This window comes from Heterodontus francisci, chromosome X (assembly GCF_036365525.1).
Source record: "Heterodontus francisci isolate sHetFra1 chromosome X, sHetFra1.hap1, whole genome shotgun sequence".
In the NCBI taxonomy this organism is placed as follows: domain Eukaryota; kingdom Metazoa; phylum Chordata; class Chondrichthyes; order Heterodontiformes; family Heterodontidae; genus Heterodontus; species Heterodontus francisci.
In genome coordinates this window covers 752,244-769,743 of record NC_090421.1, presented here as the reverse complement: position 1 = coordinate 769,743, position 17,500 = coordinate 752,244, and the positions used below count along the sequence as shown (strand labels likewise).

General features: G+C 59.8%; 1 protein-coding gene across 1 annotated transcript in view; it reads left to right on the top strand.

Moving 5' to 3' along the window:
* The window catches only part of LOC137358572 (low-density lipoprotein receptor-related protein 1-like), a 51,775-nt gene that overhangs the window by 21,685 nt on the left and 12,590 nt on the right, over positions 1-17,500 (top strand). The window contains 13 exon segments of the mRNA XM_068024559.1: positions 1,237-1,350; positions 2,284-2,436; positions 5,825-5,947; positions 6,585-6,701; positions 8,015-8,143; positions 8,883-8,903; positions 8,906-9,004; positions 9,458-9,603; positions 9,971-10,004; positions 10,007-10,057; positions 10,060-10,151; positions 13,965-14,001; positions 14,004-14,142. Of these exon segments, the coding sequence (XP_067880660.1) occupies positions 1,237-1,350; positions 2,284-2,436; positions 5,825-5,947; positions 6,585-6,701; positions 8,015-8,143; positions 8,883-8,903; positions 8,906-9,004; positions 9,458-9,603; positions 9,971-10,004; positions 10,007-10,057; positions 10,060-10,151; positions 13,965-14,001; positions 14,004-14,142 (1,255 nt within the window).

The window sequence follows — 17,500 nt, the reverse complement described above, 5'->3', positions numbered from 1 at the left end:
GGGGGTGGGGTGCGGAGCAGGGGGACGGGGGGGAAGGTGAGGGCTCGTCACCTCTGGGAATGCCTCCCCCCCCCCCCCCCCCCCCCCCCAGGTCCATTGTTCCCTGAAGGTGGCAACGCAGGTCAATAGAGTGGTCAAGAAGGCATACGGCATGCTTTCCTTCATCGGACGGGCTATTGAGTACGAGAGTGGCAGGTCATGTTACAATTGTATAGGACTTTGGTTCGGCCACATTTGGAATACTGCGTGCAGTTCTGGTCGCCACATTACCAAAAGGATGTGGATGCTTTGGAGAGGGTGCAGAGGAGGTTCACCAGGATGTTGCCTGGTATGGAGGGCGCTAGCTATGAAGAGAGGTTGAGCAGATTAGGATTATTTTCATTAGAAAGACGGAGGTTGAGGGGGGGACCTGATTGAGGTGTACAAAATCATGAGAGGTATAGACAGGGTGGACAGCAAGAAGCTTTTTCCCCCAGAGTGGGGATTCAATTACTCGGGGTCACGAGTTCAAAGTGAGAGGGGAAAAGTTTAGGGGGGATATGCGTGGAAAGTTCTTTACGCAGAGGGTGGTGGGTGCCTGGAGCGCGTTGCCAGCGGAGGTGGTAGACGCGGGCACGATAGCGTCTTTTAAGATGTATCTAGACAGATACATGAATGGGCAGGAAGCAAAGAGATACAGACCCTTAGAAAATAGACGACATGTTTAGGTAGAGGATCTGGATCAGCGCAGGCTTGGAGGGCCGAAGGGCCTGTTCCCGTGCTGTAATTTTCTTTGCTGTTTGTTCTTTGGGTCTTGTGTTCCCTGGAATCCAGGTGGGTAAGGGTGTGAAAGGAATCCGCGGGGTCGTGAGAAACAACATCGGGCGGGCGGGAGGGGGGGGGGTTTTCTCGGGCAAGGGGGATACAAACTTATAATCGGAGGCAGAGAAGGTGGGAAACACGTCGTAGCACAAAGTGGGGGGTGGGGGGGGAGTCGACGTGTGTAACTCCCTCCCACACAGGCAGCAGTAGGTGCTGAGGGGATGCGGGGTGGTGAAACGAATTGAATTATTTTAAATGAGAGTGATAGATTTTTGCTCGCCAGCAGCGGAGAATGAGGTGGAACCAAGACCAATGGATGCCAGATCAGTTCGTGATCTCATCGAGCAGGATCGGGAGGGGCTGAATGGCCACCTCCCGCTCCTGTGCTCTTGCGGCTCGCCCCCAGCTCAATCCGTATCTCCTTTCCCTTCGCAGAAACCTCGTGCGCTGCCAGTGATTTCCGATGCCAGGACGGGAGCTGCGTTGGAAACGCGACCCGCTGCAACCAGATTGTCGACTGTGCGGACGCGTCCGATGAGATGAACTGCAGTGAGTGACGAGACCGTGCCAAAATATGTATCAGCCTGCCGGACAGAGCCTTTCCACGGGCGCCCCTTCTTTGCCAGCTAAACTGCCTTTGCCGTGGGGATGTTTTCGTTCAAGGGCGTTTATTGCAGCTCTGTGGGTAGCGCGCCCAGCGAACCGAGTGAGGGAAAAAACGGGGCTCCAAGCCCTGCCGTAGACACTCGTGTGTGGGAGGGTCAGTGCTGAGGGAGCGCCGCGCTGTCGGAGGGTCAGTGCTGAGGGAGCGCCGCGCTGTCGGAGGGTCAGTACTGAGGGAGCGCCGCGCTGTCGGAGGGTCAGTGCTGAGGGTGCGCCGCACTGTCGGAGGGTCAGTACTGAGGGAGCGCCGCGCTGTCGGAGGGTCAGTACTGAGGGAGCGCCGCGCTGTCGGAGGGTTAGTACTGAGGGAGCGCTGCGCTGTCGGAGGGTTAGTACTGAGGGAGCGCTGCGCTGTCGGGTCAGTGCTGAGGGAGCGCCGCGCTGTCGGAGGGTCAATACTGAGGGAGTGCCGCACTGTCGGAGAGTCAGTACTGAAGGAGCGCTGCGCTGTCGGAGGGTCAGTACTGAGGGAGTGCCGCACTGTCGGAGGGTCAGTACTGAGGGAGTGCCGCACTGTCGGAGGGTCAGTACTGAGGGAGTGCCGCACTGTCGGAGGGTCAGTACTGAGGGAGTGCCGCACTGTCGGAGAGTCAGTACTGAAGGAGCGCTGCGCTGTCGGAGGGTCAGTACTGAGGGAGTGCCGCACTGTCGGAGGGTCAGTACTGAGGGAGTGCCGCACTGTCGGAGGGTCAGTACTCAAATGACTGCACGCCAACAGATTTGTTGTTTAATTTGCTACAGATGGATTTATCACCAGACGTAAGGGCGCGGAGAGACCTTTTTCTGCGAGTTTACCCCTTTTTATTTCCCCTTGTGCAGCTGGCATCACTGATTGTGCCCACTACTTCAAACTGGGTGTGAAAGCTGACTCGTTCCTCAAGTGTAAGGAGACATCACTCTGCTACCTGGAGTCTTGGATGTGTGACGGTTCCAATGACTGCGGCGATTTTTCTGATGAACTCAACTGCCCAGGTGAATGTTTGTTTTTTTTTTAAAGCTGTTTTCACCTCCCGTGAAGGTACTGTCTTCGCAAAGAGAACGTAAAGCTACAGGAGGAGGCCAAATCAGTCCTGTCACGGCCGATCGCCTGCTTCTGCTCCGCTTTCCCACCTTATCCTCCCATTCCCTCTGCGTCCCCAGAAGTCCCATCGATCTCCGTCTCGGATGTGCTCGACGTCGGAGCAATCCCCCGCCCTCCGGGGGGGGTAGAGAATTCCCGAGATTCACAAACCCTCCGAGTGAAGAAATTTCTCCCCCCCCCCCCCCCCCCCCCCCCTCCCCCCGTCTCAGTCCCAAACGGCCGACCCCCTTAACCTGACCTCCGGTCACTCCTGCGATTCTCCCGCCGCTCTTCATCTGGTACCCTCGAACACCCAGGCCCCGGTCAAGGCAGCTCACCCGGTCTCCTCCCTGCTCGGGTTCACAAAATCTCAAGTTGAGCTCCAGGCTGTTGACGGTAACCCGAATCCCCGCCCCTCTCGTCTCCGGACCTCGAATGTTCCCTCCGCAACCCTCAGCTCGTCCAAAACTCTTCTGCCCCCCACGTCGTTCCCCCCCCCCCCCCTCCGCTCCCCGACCTACTCTGGCTCTCAGTCCAGCGACGCCTCGATCTTCAAATCCTCGCCCTCGTGTTCAAATCCCCGCTCGCTCCCCTCGCTCCCTCCCATTCTCTGTACCCTCCGAGATCTCCGCGCCGCTCCAGTTCCGGCCTCGCGCGCATCCCCCGCCCCCGATTCCCATCGCTCCGTCACTGGTCGACTGTCCCTAATATCTCCTTACGTGGCTCGGCGTCGCTATAGAACTGAAAATTGTTATTGGTGGTGTCTCCACGGGGACCACCTCCGAAGTGAAGCTCCGTTGGTTGCACGGCTGGTTGAGCTTACTATAACCTGTGTTAACGCTGGCTATATAAGAGTATCTTGTGAATGAATTCCTGCATAGATAAGTGGGAGTTAATACGTTCTGGCACACACTGGCTTGGAAAATGTCTCTAAATGGTAGCGGAGGGATCTCGGGTACAGCTACACAAACCACAGAAAGTAGCGACGCGGGTTGTTAATGCCATTTGAAAAAAAAAACAAACCAAACACTGCTAAGGTAAGGTGCAGGAGGTTTAGAGGGGATTTGAGGGGAGAAAAATCACCCAGAGGGTGGCTGGAATCTGGAACGCACTGCCTGAAGGGGTGGTAGAGGCAGGAACCCTCACAACATTTAAGAAGTATTTAGCTGAGCACTTGAAACGCCACAGCATACAAGGGTACGGGCTAAGTGCTGGAAAATGGGATTAGAATAGACAGGTGCTTGATGGCCAGCACAGACACGATGGGCCGAAGGGCCTGTTTCTGTGCTGTATAACTCTTTGACTGGGGTTCATTTCTAAAGGAATGGAATTAAAAAGCAGAGTGTTTGTCAAGCTTGTATCGAACCTCGGTTCAACCACTTGGAGCACTGTGCACAGTTCCGGTCTCCATATCCCTCGGTTAGACCACCCTTGGAGCACTGTGCACAGTTCCGGTCTCCATATCCCTCGGTTAGACCCACACTTGGAGCACTGTGCACAGTTCCAGTCTCCATATCCCTCAGTTAGACCCACACTTGGAGCACTGTACACGGTTCCGGTCTCCATATCCCTTGGTTAGACCACCCTTGGAGCACTGTGCACAGTTCCGGTCTCCATATCCCTCGGTTAGACCCACACTTGGAGTACTGTGCACAGTTCCAGTCTCCATATCCCTCAGTTAGACCACACTTGGAGCACTGTGCACAGTTCCAGTCTCCATATCCCTCAGTTAGACCCACACTTGGAGCACTGTGCACAGTTCCGGTCTCCATATCCCTCGGTTAGACCCACACTTGGAGCACTGTACACGGTTCCGGTCTCCATATCCCTCGGTTAGACCCACACTTGGAGCACTGTGCACAGTTCCAGTCTCCATATCCCTCGGTTAGACCCACACTTGGAGCACTGTGCACAGTTCCAGTCTCCATATCCCTCGGTTAGACCCACACTTGGAGCACTGTACACGGTTCTGGTCTCCATATCCCTCGGTTAGACCCACACTTGGAGCACTGTGCACAGTTCCAGTCTCCATATCCCTCGGTTAGACCCACACTTGGAGCACTGTGCACAGTTCCAGTCTCCATATCCCTCGGTTAGACCCACACTTGGAGCACTGTACACGGTTCCGGTCTCCATATCCCTCAGTTAGACCCACACTTGGAGCACTGTGCACAGTTCCGGTCTCCATATCCCTCGGTTAGACCCACACTTGGAGCACTGTGCACAGTTCCAGTCTCCATATCCCTCGGTTAGACCCACACTTGGAGCACTGTGCACAGTTCCAGTCTCCATATCCCTCGGTTAGACCACACTTGGAGCACTGTGCACAGTTCCAGTCTCCATATCCCTCGGTTAGACCACACTTGGAGCACTGTGCACAGTTCCGGTCTCCATATCCCTCGGTTAGACCCACACTTGGAGCACTGTGCACAGTTCCAGTCTCCATATCCCTCGGTTAGACCATTGGAGCACTGTGCACAGTTCCGGTCTCCATATCCCTCGGTTAGACCACACTTGGAGCACTGTGCACGGTTCCGGTCTCCATATCCCTCGGTTAGACCACACTTGGAGCACTGTGCACAGTTGCGGTTTTTTGGAATGGACTTCAAAGCTGGTGAAGAGGCAAAAAAGTAAAAGCTGAAAAGGCCGGTGGGGGGGGTTTAGTGGTGAACTAATTGAAGTATTCAAAATTATGAAAGGGGTTGGAAAGGGTAGATGAAGAGAATGCATCTACTTGCGATCAGGACCAGAACTAGGGGGGGGGGCGGCCATCAATATAAGACGGTCGCTAATGAATCTAATCGGGGAATTCAGGAGAAACGTCTTCACCCGGAGAGCGGTGAGAATGTGGGGACTCGCGACACACAGGGAGTGGGTTGAGGGCGAACGGCGTAGATGAAGTAGGGGGTGGCAGAAACACCAGGCACGGAGCAGCCTGGCCGAATGGCCTGTTTCCGTCCTGTGAAATGCTGGTCAGAGTGTCGGAGCGGTCTTGGTGCTGGGGAGCTGCCTCTCCTGCAGGCTGAGGGGGGTTCTGGGGCCACTGCTCGGGGCTGCTTCTGAATCGGGGCCCAGGCAGACCGAACAAACGTCTGCTCTCTTCCGTTAGTCTACTGTGAACCGAGAACCTACTGGAGTCCGGGTCGCCTTAGTTCATGCCCCCCCCCACAGTTGTACGCAGAGCTGGATTCGAGTTAGTCCGCGCTGTCGGGGGGCGGGGGGGCCAGCGGGATGACGACTGTCGGTCTGATGCCCGGTTTGGGTTTTAGTAATTCAGCGGCCTTCCTCTTTCCCCCCCAGATCCGAGCAAGTCCAAGTGCAACGCCAATTACTTCGCCTGCCAGAGTGGCCGCTGCATTCCTTCTACGTGGGTGTGTGACAGGGAGCCCGACTGCGAGAAGGGAGAAGACGAGAGCCACTGCTGTGAGTGTCAGTGCGCCCCGGGTGCGTCGCCCAGCGCTGTTTTGACCGACCCCAACCTCCTCGAGCCGGTTAACGCAGGAACAGGCGGAGGCCGTTCGGCCCCTCTCCTCGAGACTGTTCCGCCGATCCAGTCAGATCGCGGCTGATCTGTATCTCAACTCCATCACCCCTCCTCGGTTCTGTGATCCTCATTACCCCCCCCCCCCCCCCCCCCCGACAAAAATCTATCGATCCCAGTGTTGAAATTTCCAGCTGGCGCACCCCCCCCCCCCCCCCACTTGTTCCGGACTCCCCCCTCCTCACACCAGAGTAAATAGTTTCTCTCTATCGACCCTATCGAACCCTTTAATCATCTTAAACCCCTCGATCGGATCACCCCCCTCCCGCCTTAATCCTCTACGCTCTGGAAACACGTGGCCAGTCTGCGCAACTCCCCCACTCGTAATTTAACCCCTTTCGCCCCAGCGCGGGACTCACCAGATGTCGTCCTTGTCCCCGCTCTCTGCCTTCTCGATGGCGAGTTGAGTGTCGGAAGGGGTCGAGTCCGCGGTCCTGCACCGCTGAGCAGGGCGGAGAGGCATTGCCGTTGGGGAGAGCTTCCGGACTTTGACGCTCCGCCCGCTTCTGCCTCCCCCAGATAAGTTCTGCAGCTACTCGGAGTTCGAGTGCAGCAACAACCGGTGCATCACCAAGCGCTGGGTGTGCGACGGAGCGGACGACTGCGGTGATGGGTCTGACGAGGACGGTCGGTGCGGTGAGTGCCCTCTTCCCTAACCGAGGTGTCGGGCGAGAGGTTTGGGGGAGCGGCGGAGGTGGGGTGTTGGGGGGGGGGGTTGGTTTGCAGTTCACCCCGGGGTCCCGGGGAAGAAAAATAGACATCTGGTTGATTAATTGCGTTGCAGTCTGTGGGAGCTTCCTGTGTGTAAATTGGCTTCCAACCTCTTGGAATTTTTGGAACTGTTTTGTAACGTATTTTTTTTCCCCCAGATTTTTATGAATAAAGTATATCCTGGAAATAAATTTAACAAAGTATACAGTGGCGGGGCAGGTTGAAGAGTACGGGGTCCTGGGCTTTATTAATAGGGGCGTAGAGTGCAAGAGCAAGGAGGTTAAGTTGAACTTGTGCGAGGCACTAGTTCGGCCTCGGCTGGAGTGTTGGGTCCAGTTCCGGGCGCCGCACTTGAGGAGAGACGTGAGGGCATTGGAGAGAGTGCAGAAAAGACTCACGGGATGAGGAACTTCAGTTATGAAGATAGATTGGGGAAGTTAGGACTGTTTTCCTTGGAGAAGAGGAGGCTGAGAGGTGATTTGATCGAGGTGTGCAAAGTCGTGAGGGGTCTGGACGGAGTGGATAGAGAGAAACTGTTCCCCCCACTCTTGTGAAAGGATCGAGAACGAGGAGCAAAAGCGACAGGGAGGAAAAACTTTTCCACGCAGCGAGTGGCCGAGTTCTGGAATGCGCTGCCCGAGAACGTGGTGGAGGCAGGTTCGACCGAAGCGTTCAAAAGGGGTTGTGTGAGAAAGGAAGAAGGTGCAAGGGTTACGGGGGAGGGGGGGGTGGGGAGGCAGGGGGAGTGGAGCTGAGTGAACTGCTCACTCGGAGGGCCCGGTGCAGAGGTGACCTGACTATCTCCCCCCCCCCCTCCTCCCCCTCCCACCATCACCATATCCTCCCATTCCTTTCTCCCGCTGTACTTATCTAGAAGAACTGCGGGGAGGGGGGCGGTGGGTCACAGTCTCGGGATAAGGGGTGGGCCATTTCGGACTGAGATGAGGAGGAGTTCCTTCGCCCAGGAGGGTTTGTGAATCTTTGGAATTCTCTACCTCCCCAGAGGGCTTGTGGGCTGCCCAGCCGTCCAGTGCATTCGAGGCGGAGATCGGTGAGATCTTTTTTTTTTAAGAGGTCGCTGAGGGACGGGGCGGGAGAGTGGAGTTGAAGTAGGAGATGAACTTTTTGAGGTGGGGGTGGGTGTGGGGGAGGCGGGGGGGTGGGGGGGGGTCGGAGCGTTTGCAGGCCGGAAAGTGGCTGGGCGGCGAGATTGACCGTGATTGCGTGTTCCTCGACAGACTCGGTCACCTGCGCCCCTGGGTTGATGAAGTGCCCCGGGTCTCACATGTGCGTGTCAACAGCTTGGATGTGCGACGGCGACAAGGACTGTCCCGACGGAGCGGACGAGAGTGTCGCTGCTGGCTGCGGTGAGTGACCGGTGTTTTAAGAGCTTGGGGGGGGGTGGGGGGGGGGGAGCAGAAAAATGGAAGTTGCTGCTTCGGCGCCACTTGCGAAACTTTAAATAAAAGTCACGATAAAGGCAGGTGCCCCAGTTGCCTTCCCGATTGCTTGCTGTACCTGCGTGTTAACTTCCTGCGTTTTCGATACAAGGATCCCCAAATGCCTCTGCTTGCCAATATTTACCCCTTGTCTAAGTCATTGATATAGACTGTAAATAGCGGAGAACCCAGCACAGATCCTTGACCCACTGTGCTAGTTACGTCCTGCCATCCAGAAAGTGACCCCCCCCCCGCACCCCCTTCCCTTTTTTTTTTTACTGGTTGAATGCCTTTTGAAAACCTAAATATACTACTTCTACTAGGCCCCCCTTATCTACCCTCGCAAAACTCTTCACAGGTCGGTCAAACACTGTTCCCCTGTCGCGAAGGTGGTAGAGGTTCGCAGGCCCCGGGCCGTGCCCGCCACAGGAGCCCCCCGGCGAGTCGCTGCACGGGCGGCTAGGGATCTTGCCGCGCTCGGTTTCGGCCTCCGGGTTTTCCCCTACATGAGCGGCGCTTCTAAAAAAAAATAAATAATAAAGCGCCTCCGTTGACTGGAGAGGCGCTTCGGGACGTCGTCTAGTGGCGGAAGGCGCTGGGGGGTGGGGAATGGAAGTCCTTCGTTTTAATTCTTCCGTCCTCTGTTTTTTTTTCTCTCTCGCCGTAGTGTACAACAACACGTGCGATGAGGGGAGTTCATGTGCCAGAACAGGCACTGCATCCCGAAACACTTTGTGTGTGACCATGACAACGACTGTGGAGATGGGTCCGATGAATCGCCAGAGTGCGGTGAGTGAATCTGCAGAACGATACTGGACAGGAGGAGTCCGTTCGGCCCATCGCGCCTGTGCCAGCTCATTGAAAGATCTGTCTATTTAGTCCCTCCTCCTGCTCTTTCTTCCCCCACATCCCCGACAAATTTTCCCCCTCCCAGTATTTATCCAATTCCCCCCCCCTTTCGGGCAGCGTGTTCAGATCACAACAACTCCCCGCGTTTTAATAATAAAAAAAAAAATTCTCCTGCTCTCCCGAGCGCGCTCTCCACGTTCCCGCCCGCACCCGGTCTCGGCGCCGGAAGCAGATTATACGTTAACTTGCGAATGGGGGATGGATAAACACTCGAAAGGGGGGGGGAGGTTCTCGAACAAATGGACGGCCAGTGTTGCGGACGGTCCCCCCTCCCGCACCGCCACACCGATGCCAGTCGTTGATTTTGTTTTTTCTTTTCCCTTCCTTCCGCAGAGTATCCGACTTGTGGCCCCAACGAGTTCCGCTGCGCCAACGGCAGGTGCCTGATCAATAGCCACTGGGAGTGCGACGGGGAGTTTGACTGCCACGACCGATCCGACGAGGCTCCCAGGAACCCGCGCTGCACCGGCTCGGTGAGTGTCCCGACGGGCTGGTCCTCCAGCGTTGGCGCCGTCTGCCGGACGGCCTTTTGCGTCCCTGCCGTTTGTAGAGCATTCCCGGTGGGCTGGCGAGCCCTTCGCCCAGCGTCCGCCTCGGCGGAGGAACCCCTCTGTCTTACCCCCCCCCCCACACTTCCGCCGCTGAGCTCTGGGTGGGTCTGATCCTGGAAAGCGGTCTCTCTGCGTCTCTGCGCACCCGTTTCCCTCCGTCTCTGCGCGCGCCGTGTGTGCCTGCGTCTCTGGGTCCGCGCCATCACCCTGCGCCTCTGTGCACACCATGAGTCCCCGGGCGCGCGGCAGCTCCCTGCGCCTGTATAAGTTCACTGCCGCTCTTTCCGCAGACAAGAAGTGCAATGAGTCTTTCTTCCTGTGCAACAACGGATCTGTGTCAATGAGACCTTCCTGTGCGACAACAGCAATGACTGCGAGGACGGATCGACGAGCTGAACTGCTTTGTCAACGAGTGCCTGAACAAGGAGCTCAGCGGCTGCTCGCAGGAGTGTGAAGACCTGAAGATTGGATTCAAAGTAAGGATGGGTCGGGGTGGCGGGGTAGTTGACTGATACAGAGAAGCGGGGGAGGGGGGGGGGGTGCGTTGGGGGAGGTGCTTCCTAAAATCCACCTTTTGGATATCGTTTTGTTCGTACCATGACTCTGGGAGGAGAGTCGTGGGTTGGAGCCCCCACTCCTCGAAGCCCCTAACCCAGACTGACGCCTGTCGCTATCTGTCTTACTCGCTCTTTCTGTCTCTCTCTGTCGATCTGTCTTTCTCTGTCGGGCGCTCTCTCTCCCTGTCGCGCGCTCTCTCTCCCTGTCGCGCGCTCTCTCTCCCTGTCGCGCGCTCTCTCTCCCTGTCGCGCGCTCTCTCTCCCTGTCGCGCGCTCTCTCTCCCTGTCGCGCGCTCTCTCTCCCTGTCGCGCGCTCTCTCTCCCTGTCGCGCGCTCTCTCTCCCTGTCGCGCGCTCTCTCTCCCTGTCGCGCGCTCTCTCTCCCTGTCGCGCGCGCTCTCTCCCTGTCGCGCGCTCTCTCTCCCTGTCGCGCGCTCTCTCTCCCTGTCGCGCTCTCTCTCCCTGTCGCGCGCTCTCTCTCCCTGTCGCGCGCTCTCTCTCCCTGTCGCGCGCTCTCTCTCCCTGTCGCGCGCTCTCTCTCCCTGTCGCGCGCTCTCTCTCCCTGTCGCGCGCTCTCTCTCCCTGTCGCGCGCTCTCTCTCCTGTCGCGCGCTCTCTCTCCCTGTCGCGCGCTCTCTCTCCCTGTCGCGCGCTCTCTCTCCCTGTCGCGCGCGCTCTCTCCCTGTCGCGAGCGCTCTCTCCCTGTCGCGAGCGCTCTCTCCCTGTCGCGAGCGCTCTCTCCCTGTCGCGCGCGCTCTCTCCCTGTCGCGCGCTCTCTCTCCCTGTCGCGCGCGCTCTCTCCCTGTCGCGCGCGCTCCCTCTCCCTGTGTCGCGCGCGCTCCCTCTCCCTGTCGCGCGCGCTCCCTCTCCCTGTCGCGCGCGCTCCCTCTCCCTGTCGCGCGCGCTCCCTCTCCCTGTCGCGCGCGCTCCCTCTCCCTGTCGCGCGCGCTCCCTCTCCCTGTCGCGCGCGCTCCCTCTCCCTGTCGCGCGCGCTCCCTCTCCCTGTCGCGCGCGCTCCCTCTCCCTGTCGCGCGCGCTCCCTCTCCCTGTCGCGCGCGCTCCCTCTCCTGTCGCGCGCGCTCCCTCTCCCTGTCGCGCGCGCTCCCTCTCCCTGTCGCGCGCGCCTCCCTCTCCCTGTCGCGCCCGCTCCCTCTCCCTGTCGCGCCCGCTCCCTCTCCCTGTCGCGCCCGCTCCTCTCCCTGTCGCGCCCGCTCCCTCTCCCTGTCGCGCCCGCTCCCTCTCCCTGTCGCGCCCGCTCCCTCTCCCTGTCGCGCCCGCTCCCTCTCCCTGTCGCGCCCGCTCCCTCTCCCTGTCGCGCCCGCTCCCTCTCCCTGTCGCGCCCGCTCCCTCTCCCTGTCGCGCCCGCTCCCTCTCCCTGTCGCGCCCGCTCCCTCTCCCTGTCGCCCCCCCCCCCTTCTGTCTGTCGCCCCCTCTCTCTCTCTCTCTCTCTCTCTCTCTCTCTCTCACAGTCTCTCTGTTGCCAGCAAGTGAGCAAGGAGGAGATGGGGAAAAATAATCCCTGCACCGTACCAGCTGGCAAGGCCTCTGATTGGAACGGGCTTGAGCTGAACCGATCTCTGATCTTTCCGAGCGCACAGCGTGATCCCGCTCGCTGCTCGTGCTGAGCTGAACTTGAAAGACGTACGTCCGTTCTTCTGTTCCGATCGCCTTCTCACAGCAAGTAAACCATCAGCCCCTCCCCTCGAGCCTGTTACACGGGAACAGGAGGAGGTCCATTCAGCCCCACTCCTCGAGCCTGTTACACAGGAACAGGAGGAGGTCCATTCAGCCCCTCTCTCGAGTCTGTTACACGGGAACAGGAGGAGGTCCATTCAGCCCCTCCCCTCGAGCCTGTTACACAGGAACAGGAGGAGGTCCATTCAGCCCCTCTCTCGAGTCAGTTACACAGGAACAGGAGGAGGTCCATTCAGCCCCTCTCTTTGAGCCTGTTACACAGTAACAGGAGGAGGACGTTCAGCCCCTCTCTCTCGAGCCTGTTACACAGGAACAGGAGGAGGTCCATTCAGCCCCTCTCTCGAGCCTGTTACACGGGAACAGGAGGAGGTCATTCAGCCCCTCCCCCTCGAGTCTGTTACACAGGAACAGGAGGAGGTCCATTCAGCCCCTCTCTTTGAGCCTGTTACACAGTAACAGGAGGAGGACGTTCAGCCCCTCTCTCTCGAGCCTGTTACACAGGAACAGGAGGAGGTCCATTCAGCCCCTCTCTCGAGTCTGTTACACAGGAACAGGAGGAGGTCCATTCAGCCCCTCTCTCGAGCCTGTTACACGGGAACAGGAGGAGGCCCATTCAGCCCCTCTCTCGAGTCTGTTACACAGGAACAGGAGGAGGTCCATTCAGCCCCACTCCTCGAGCCTGTTACACAGGAACAGGAGGAGGCCCATTCAGCCCCTCTCTCGAATCTGTTACACAGGAACAGGAGGAGGTCCATTCAGCCCCACTCCTCGAGCTGTTACACGGGAACAGGAGGAGGTCCATTCAGCCCCACTCCTCGAGCCTGTTACACGAGAACAGGAAGAGGCAATTCAGCCCCTCTCTCGAGTCTGTTACACAGGAACAGGAGGAGGTCCATTCAGCCCCTCTCTCTCTCGAGCCTGTTACACAGGAACAGGAGGAGGTCCATTCAGCCCCTCTCTTTGAGCCTGTTACACAGGAACAGGAGGAGGCCCATTCAGCCCCTCTCCTCGAGCCTGTTACACAGGAACAGGAGGAGGTTCCATTCAGCCCCTCTCCTTGAGCTGTTACACGGGATCAGGAGGAGGCCCATTCAGCCCCTCTCTTTGAGTCTGTTACACGGGAACAGGAGGAGGCCCATTCAGCCCCTCTCCTGAGCCTGTTGCACGGGAACAGGAGGAGGCCCATTCAGCCCCTCTCCTCGAGCCTGTTACACGGGAACAGGGGGAGGCCCCATTCAGCCCCTCTCCTCGAGCCTGTTACACGGGAACAGGAGGAGGCCCATTCAGCCCCTCTCCTCGAGTCTGTTACACGGGAACAGGAGGAGGCCCATTCAGCCCCTCTCCTCGAGCCTGTTACACGGGAACAGGGGGAGGTCCATTCAGCCCCTCTCCTTGAGCCTGTTACACAGGAACAGGAGGAGGTCCATTCAGCCCCTCTCCTCGAGCCTGTTACACGGGAACAGGGGGAGGCCCATTCAGCCCCTCTCCTTGAGCCTGTTACACGGGAACAGGAGGAGGCCCATTCAGCCCCTCTCCTTGAGCCTGTTACACAGGAACAGGAGGAGGTCATTCAGCCCCTCTCCTTGAGCCTGTTACACAGGAACAGGAGGAGGTCCATTCAGCCCCTCTCCTCGAGCCTGTTACACGGGAACAGGGGGAGGCCCATTCAGCCCCTCTCTCGAGTCTGTTACACAGCAATAGGAGGAGGCCCATTCAGCCCCTCTCCTCGAGCCTGTTACACGGGAACAGGGGGAGGCCCATTCAGCCCCTCTCCTTGAGCCTGTTACACAGGAACAGGAGGAGGCCCATTCAGCTCCTCTCTTTGAGCCTGTTACACGGGAACAGGGGAAGGCCCATTCAGCCCCTCTCTCGAGGTTGTTCTGACGTTTACCTTGAACAGCAGCTGCCAGATGGGGGAGGTTCCGTGCGGATGTGATTAACGAATGCTTCTCCCCTTTCCCCGCCCTACCCCCTCCCCTCTTTCCCCTGCCACCCCCCCCCCCCGCCCCCCTTCCTCTCCCAATTCCCCGTGTTTTCAGTGCAGATGCCAGCCCGGCTTCAGGCTGAAGGACGACGGAGGACGTGCGTGGACCTGGACGAGTGCACCACCATGTACCCCTGCAGCCAGTTCTGCTTCAACACCTTCGGAAGCTACCGCTGCAGCTGCTCCGAGGGCTACGTGCCGCGCCCCAGCGACTCCACTAGCTGCAAGACGACGTCAGGTACCCCTGCGGAGTCGTCACCGTTCATATCGGGGAGGGGGGAGGGTGGGGGTGCGGGCGGGGGAGGCCATTCAGCCCCCTTCCTCCTCCTCCTCCTCCTCGAGTCTGTGTCACAGCAACAGGAGGTGTCCATTCAGCCATCAATGGTGCCTGTGCCGTCCCTTTGAAAGATCTACCCATTTGTTCCCCCTCCTCCTCTCCCCCCGATTCTTCTGCCGATTATGTTAAATCTGTGTCCCTCTGGTTACCGACCCTCCCCCTCCCTCTCTCTGCGCTATCCAAACATCTCTCTTTAAAGTTTTTGTGCAACAGATGATTAGATTGAGAGAGTGAATTGTTTGCCGAGCACAGATTGAAGTTGGGACTGAGCTTTGAAAGTTGCGGGTTAGCTTGACACCGCCGAGCAGCAAAGGCAATGAGGCGTGTAACCCAGCAGGCACTTGTTATTGAACAGTGGGAGGTGGATTCCTGCCCTTAGCCGGTCCGAACGGGAGTTGTTTTCTCGGAACGACACTGCCCTCTGATTTCGAGCCCAGAATCCAGGCCGACGTTCCCGGTGCCCGTACTTGGGGAGCGCCGCGCTGTCGGAGGGTCAGTGCTGAGGGAGGGCCGCGCTGTCGGAGGGTCAGTGCTGAGGGAGGGCCGCGCTGTCGGAGGGTCAGTGCTGAGGGAGGGTCAGTGCTGAGGGAGGGCCGCGCTGTCGGAGGGTCAGTGCTGAGGGAGGGCCGCGCTGTCGGAGGGTCAGTGCTGAGGGAGGGCCGCGCTGTCGGAGGGTCAGTGCTGAGGGAGCGCCGCACTGTCGGAGGGTCAGTGCTGAGGGAGGGCCGCGCTGTCGGAGGGTCAGTGCTGAGGGAGGCCGCGCTGTCGGAGGGTCAGTACTGAGGGAGGGCCGCGCTGTCGGAGGGTCAGTGCTGAGGGAGGGCCGCGCTGTCGGAGGGTCAGTGCTGAGGGAGCGCCGCACTGTCGGCGGGTCAGTGCTGAGGAGGGCCGCGCTGTCGGAGGGTCAGTGCTGAGGGAGGGCCGCGCTGTCGGAGGGTCAGTGCTGAGGAGGGCCGCGCTGTCGGCGGGTCAGTGCTGAGGGAGGGCCGCGCTGTCGGAGGGTCGGTGCTGAGGGAGGGCCGTGCTGTCGGAGGGTCAGTGCTGAGGGAGGGCCGCGCTGTCGGAGGGTCAGTACTGAGGGAGGGCCGTGCTGTCGGAGGGGTCAGTGCTGAGGGAGCGCCGCACTGTCGGAGGGTCAGTGCTGAGGGAGGGCCGCGCTGTCGGAGGGTCAGTACTGAGGGAGCGCCCGCGCTGTCGAGGTTCTTTTGAATCCCCCTCCCCGTCGTTTCTTTTAATGTTAAAATCAGCTGCTTCCTGACGGAGCATCGCTGCAATCATTATGTGGTTGCCTCTGCGGTTGGAGAGACAAAGTGTGTAATTAGCTTCCTCCTAATCGCCGTGCCCCAGAATCTCTGGTAGTTTTCCAATTTAAAAGCCTTTGAACAGTGGGTTCCTTTGTACTCCACGACTGGGTTAAAGGAACTGCAGATTGCATAAGTGGCTGAAGTGTTTTCAAGTACTGGAGCTGTGAATTTATCCAGTCGAGAGTCTGTGCCACACAGTGCGCGGCCTTCCCCCCCCCCCCCCCACCCCCCACCCATCTCTACTGCACTCTCCACAAGTGTCCCAGATTCAGTCAGCAGTGCGTGCCAAGTTCGATCCACCACGCCGTCCGTTTATATCGGGCTTTCGTGTCGCAAATCCTCCCAAACGCCTCACAAGGATTATAAATCGGAGGCTCGGTCAACCCGGAAGGTTTTAACGAGAGTCTTAAAGGGAGGGGGGGGGGAGAGGGAGAGGCGGAGAGGTTCAGGGAGGGAATTCCGGAGCTCGGGGCCCCCAGGCGTCTGAAGGTACGGCAGTCGGAGGAGCGCGGAGATCTCGGAGGGTGGTCGGGGCCGGAGGAGGTTAACCGCGCTCATTTCAAAGTCTTGCCGCCCCCCCCCCCACCCCGTGTCCTGACTCCCAGCCAGTCCCATCCGCCCATGACCCTCTCTGCCCGCTGACCTCCGTTAACTCCCCGGTCCGCCGACGTCTTGATTGTAAATTGTACAATTCTCACAACCCCCACAACCCCCACTCCCCCCGTGTCCGATTCACTCCGTGGCCTCCTCGTCCCTATCTCTGTAACCTCCTCCGGCCCCCTACGACTCTCCGAGGATTCTGCGCTCCTCCGTTCGTTCTCTCTCTCTCTCTCTCTCTCTCTCTCTCTCTCTCTCTCTCCCTCTCCCTCTCCCTCTCCCTCTCCCTCTCCCTCTCCCTCTCTCTCTCTCTCTCTCTCTCACTCACTCATTCACTCTTGCACTCGCGCTCCTCCTCTCTCGCCCCCCCCCCTCCTCCTCTCTCGCCCCCCCCTCCTCCTCTCTCGCCCCCCCCCCTCCTCTCTCGCCCCCCCCTCCTCCTCTCTCGCCCCCCCCTCCTCCTCTCTCGCCCCCCCCTCCTCCTCCTCTCTCGCCCCCCCCTCCTCCTCTCTCGCCCCCCCCATCCTCCTCTCTCGCCCCCCCTCCTCCTCTCTCGCCCCCCTCCTCCTCTCTCGCCCCCCCTCCTCCTCTCTCGCCCCCCCTCCTCCTCTCTCGCCCCCCCTCCTCTCTCTCCTCCTCTCTCGCCCCCCCCTCCTCCTCTCTCGCCCCCCCTCCTCCTCTCTCGCCCCCCCTCCTCCTCTCTCGCCCCCCCTCCTCCTCTCTCGCCCCCCCCTCCTCCTCTCCGCCCCCCCTCCTCCTCTCTCGCCCCCCCTCCTCCTCTCTCGCCCCCCCCCTCCTCCTCTCTCGCCCCCCCCTCCTCCTCTCTCGCCCCCCCTCCTCCTCTCTCGCCCCCCCCTCCTCCTCTCTCGCCCCCCACTCCTCCTCTCTCGCCCCCCCTCCTCTCCTCTCTCTCGCCCCCCCCTCCTCTCTCGCTCCCTCCCCCTCCTCCTCTCTCGCCCCTCCCCCTCCTCCTCTCTCGCCCCTCCCCCTCCTCCTCTCTCTCGCCCCCCCTCCTCCTCTCTCGCCCCCCCTCCTCTCTCTCCGCCCCCCCCTCCTCCTCTCTCGCCCCCCCTCCTCCTCTCTCGCCCCCCCCTCCTCCTCTCTCGCCCCCCCCTCCTCCTCTCTCGCCCCCCCCTCCTCCTCTCTCCGCCCCCCTCCTCCTCTCTCGCCCCCCCCTCCTCCTCTCTCGCCCCCCCCCTCCTCCTCTCTCGCCCCCCCCTCCTCCTCTCTCGCCCCCCCCTCCTCCTCTCTCGCCCCCCCCCTCCTCCTCTCTCTCGCCCCCCCCTCCTCCTCTCTCGCCCCCCCCTCCACCTCTCTCGCCCCCCCTCCTCCTCTCTCGCCCCCCCCCTCCTA